A 4,071-nucleotide genomic window follows, 5' to 3' on the forward strand; every position below is an offset into this window, starting at 1 on the left:
AAATTCCCAGTTAATACCTCACCCACAGTGAAACTAGCTAGAAAAGTATGCAGCAGACAATAAAAGTGCTATAAATAACTCATAAAAATAAGCAAGAAACAGGATACTTAATGTTATATATCACAGATCAGTTTGCTCAGTGCCCTTCCTCCAATTAGCAGTATGTCTGAACAGAAATGCTTTATCTGCTTGTAGGGGAATATGCTCACACAGTACATCCCTTAATGTTATGCACCAGCTTTATTCATTCCAGCACAAACAGTTTACAACCCGGTTGTTACTATGAACTTCAATATCATGTGCTCTGTCTTTTCTGACTGTGTAACAATAGATCTCATCAAATAATAGGCTTTCTTACAAGATGAACTCCTTACATGTCTGAGCAAAATTATTTTACTTTCATAACATTAGTGAGCTGTCCTATTGAGAATTTCATGAGCATCTTTACAATACTTATCCTGATTTCCTTTGTTTTTAAACAGTAAATGACTGGATTGACCAGAGGAGGGAGTATGTTATGCAACATAGTTGCCAAAGTACGAAGTTGTTCAGAAAACCCTGGTAATGAATAAGACACTAAGACAAAAGCCATAACCAAATAGAAGACACTTATAACAAGAAGATGGCTGGCACAGGTGGAAAAGGCTTTCCACTGACCCTCAGCAGAACTGATTCTCAGTACTGTAGCAATTATCTTTCCATAGGAAAACAGGATAAAAAACAGCTGAAAAGAGATAATGACTACAGACAGGATGCTGTTGTATTGTCTCTGGAGTGTGACATCATTACATGCCAATAATATGACAGTTGAAAAATCACAGGAAAAAAATTCAATCTTGTTTGGTCCACAGAAAAATGCAGTAAGTACAAAGTATGCACTTATCACAGCCCCTATCATACCTATTGTCCAACAAAAAACACATAATGTAAAGACATGCTTGGTAGTCATGACAGTGGGATAAAGCAATGCATTGCATATGGCCTGGTAACGATCATACGCCATGGCAACCAAGGATAAACTTTCTGTTACTAAAAAGGTGAGGTGGAAGGCCATCTGCATAACACATGGGCCAAAAGCAATTGACTTGTCATCTGTTATTAAATAGTAGAGCACCTCTGGGATGGTAACTGAAGGAATGAGAAGGTCCAGGAGGGCCAGGTTACAGATAAACAGGTACATCGGGGAGTGGAGGGCCTTGTCAAAGGTTATTACAATAACCAAGATAGCGTTTTCTATAATCGTGATTGTGTATATTGCAAGGAAAATCACAAAAAGCAAAGTTCGTGCTTTTCTGTCTTGAATCCCTGGAATTCCTGCCAAGATGAAGTGTGTGATGGGTGAAACTGTGTGATTCCACTGTTCCATAGTATGTCATTGAGTTCTTTTTCCTGCAAAGGAAAAGAGACATAATTAAACAAAGCCATAATCAGCAGTAGACATTCTACAGAGTAGAAAGAAAGGAAAAACATATTTGACTTTCTTTTTGAATCTGTAGCTTCATTTTTTTTCAGAAGAATGCACAAAGGAAATACATGGAGTGGAACACTGCATTTGAATTCTGCTAATGGATGGAGGCTTTGGATGCAATATACAATGCCATCTTACCACAACAAACACACTGGGTGCTAATTATATAACCGCATATCTCATTTCAGGTCACAGATTCAATGCTTGGGAATGAGTCAAAGAGTTTTTCACTTTGAATTGAGCAATGACTATGTACACAGTTGGGACAGGCACTGGTCATTCGGTATATTTGAAGATATAACAAGAAGTCAAAACATCTTCTTTCCTAAGCAGGATTTTAGAATCAGGTGTAAGTACCATCCAGGATGGTACTTACACCTGATTCTGAAACCCTGCTGGATTAGCCCATGAACAAGGGATGATCTTCCGTTTACAGAAGGGAAAGCCCAACCTATCTTGTTAAAACATTTCTGAATATTGTTGCAAATGAAGCTGAAATGAAGTGCAGCAGTGAAGATTGTGTGCCATCTTTTAGACAGGTCATTTTGTATGTTAGATTGAAGCAGTGCATAGTCTATTATGCCTGACTAGATTCAATTTGTGTCACTAAACCTCAGACCTAACTTTCTGAGATAAACAGATTTGTATGGCCTCTGCTCCAAACATGTGGTCCTGTATAATTCATAATTTTCTCCCTACAGCTGTTAATTTTGCCCATATGTGGGAATGTATTTCTCTGGACACTGTACTTATCAAACAGGTAAGTAAATGTAGTATACTCAGATGTTATACATATCAGCTCCTTACCATTTCAGAAATGCTGAACAAATAATCATGGTGTAAATGCTTTAACAATACATGCTAGGTCAATAATAAATAAATGCACTCAGTTACTTAATTTGTATGAATCACTTGCATGGATTTCTCTGATCCAATGCTCATAGTTCAGCCATACAAGTCAAAACTGTATATGAAAAAAAATCACTTACACATGTATAAAACAAATTTTGGTTTTCTGCTTTCACACCTTGTCAATATTTTACTGTTTGATGATGGCATATACATTATATTATATCTTGAAATTTCACTAATAGCATGCATGTCAACTGTCCAGATTTTTGCAGAATGCCCAGATTTTTGCCTCATATTTTTGGGCTGTTCCACATACAATTTGTGTTTTTTAGGCAAATCATTGAGGACTGTAGTCATTAAATAATGACAGACATTTGTCTTTCAGACTTCTTATTCTTCAGAAACTGCATACTATTGCAAAACATGCAATTCTAGCAAATGTCTAAGTTTGTAGCAGCAATGTTTAAACCTGTCCCTATGTTTGTGCCTCTGTCAACCTATTATTTCTGGCGTTGTTCATATTTCTTGCTCTAAGAGGTTGTGAGGTATGATGATTTTGTCATATTTCCCCATATATAGTGGCATGTAGTTACCTCCTTAAGCATCATAACATGGTATATGAGTAGTATATAGAATATTTGCATCTCTCTCACACAGTTCACAAATGTTCTTTTCTAAAGTTTGTTTCTTTTGACCAAATATAACTATGAATCATCATAGTTTACATGCAAATGTTACTGAGTCTCTCTGCATGCTCCATATCTTCCACTGCAACTTCAAAAGTATTAGGAGTCACCAATACATAGGATCATAGGAGATTACTAGGCTATCGACCCGGAGGCCATTTTAAGCCAAGCCATTTCATCTCAATGTAATGCCATAGAAATGATAATCAATATCCAAGATTGCATTTAGTGATGACTGCCCATATCCAGGAGGATTGTGGGCTTTATCTCTGGTAAGAATTTATGGTGCCTCATCCACTCATCCAGGATCCCCTTTACAGTGTCATAAAGGTGCTCTGTTTCACATGAACTGGTAGCCTGTTCCAAAAATGAGGCAGTTGCTGGGAGATAAATCTATCCCTCCAGCATGTCCTATTTAAGCCACAAACCATATTTTGGTTCCTGAAATGGGTAGCCCTAGTCATGTTTCATTTATGGATATGCAGTAAGTTCATTAGGCTTGGGTCTTGGATTGCTCAGTACGTCAGGCATAAGTCTCCCCTAAGAAGTCTATACAATATGGAATATAGTCACAGGCACTTTAGTTGATCTGTGTAAGGCACATGCTGGAGGCCATTGATATTCTTTATTAGAAACCTCTGAGGTCTCTCTAATTGCTGCAGGTGCTTAGTATGGTACATGCCAGATAGGGTATTATACTCAATTATGGGCCAGATAAATGCTGAGTACAAGGGGGATTATAACTTCTTTTGCTCTTGAGGTGATGCCTTTACAAATCAAGTGTGCTACATAAATAGCTTTCCTTACCACAGCAGACACATGGTGGTGGTGGTTGAAGTTAAGGTCACAGACAACTTGTGATCCCTGGTCTCTTACCACTTTATGGGTACTTAGGATATTGTTGTTGATTTGATAGTGAGAGGGGGCATTGTTTGTGCCGAAGGGAATGATGAAGCATTTCTTTGCATTCAGTTTGAGACTGTGACTAATACACCAGCCATTGGTCTGCATGAGACCCTTCTGGAGTATACTAACATCATTTGGGGATTCAATGATTGCAACTAG

At 37.8% G+C, this 4,071-nt stretch overlaps 1 protein-coding gene across 1 annotated transcript; it reads right to left on the minus strand.

The window, feature by feature from the left end:
* Positions 1-388: 388 nt before the first annotated feature.
* On the minus strand, positions 389-1,366 carry LOC122810741 (olfactory receptor 6B1-like). Its single transcript, XM_044082303.1, has one exon. It carries the CDS (start codon positions 1,364-1,366, stop codon positions 389-391), a length of 978 nt encoding a protein of 325 aa, XP_043938238.1.
* Positions 1,367-4,071: the final 2,705 nt, after the last annotated feature.

The sequence above is a fragment of the Protopterus annectens genome, chromosome 9.part0 (genome assembly GCF_019279795.1).
Source record: "Protopterus annectens isolate FY-2018-M chromosome 9.part0, PAN1.0, whole genome shotgun sequence".
Taxonomy (NCBI): Eukaryota; Metazoa; Chordata; order Ceratodontiformes; family Protopteridae; genus Protopterus; species Protopterus annectens.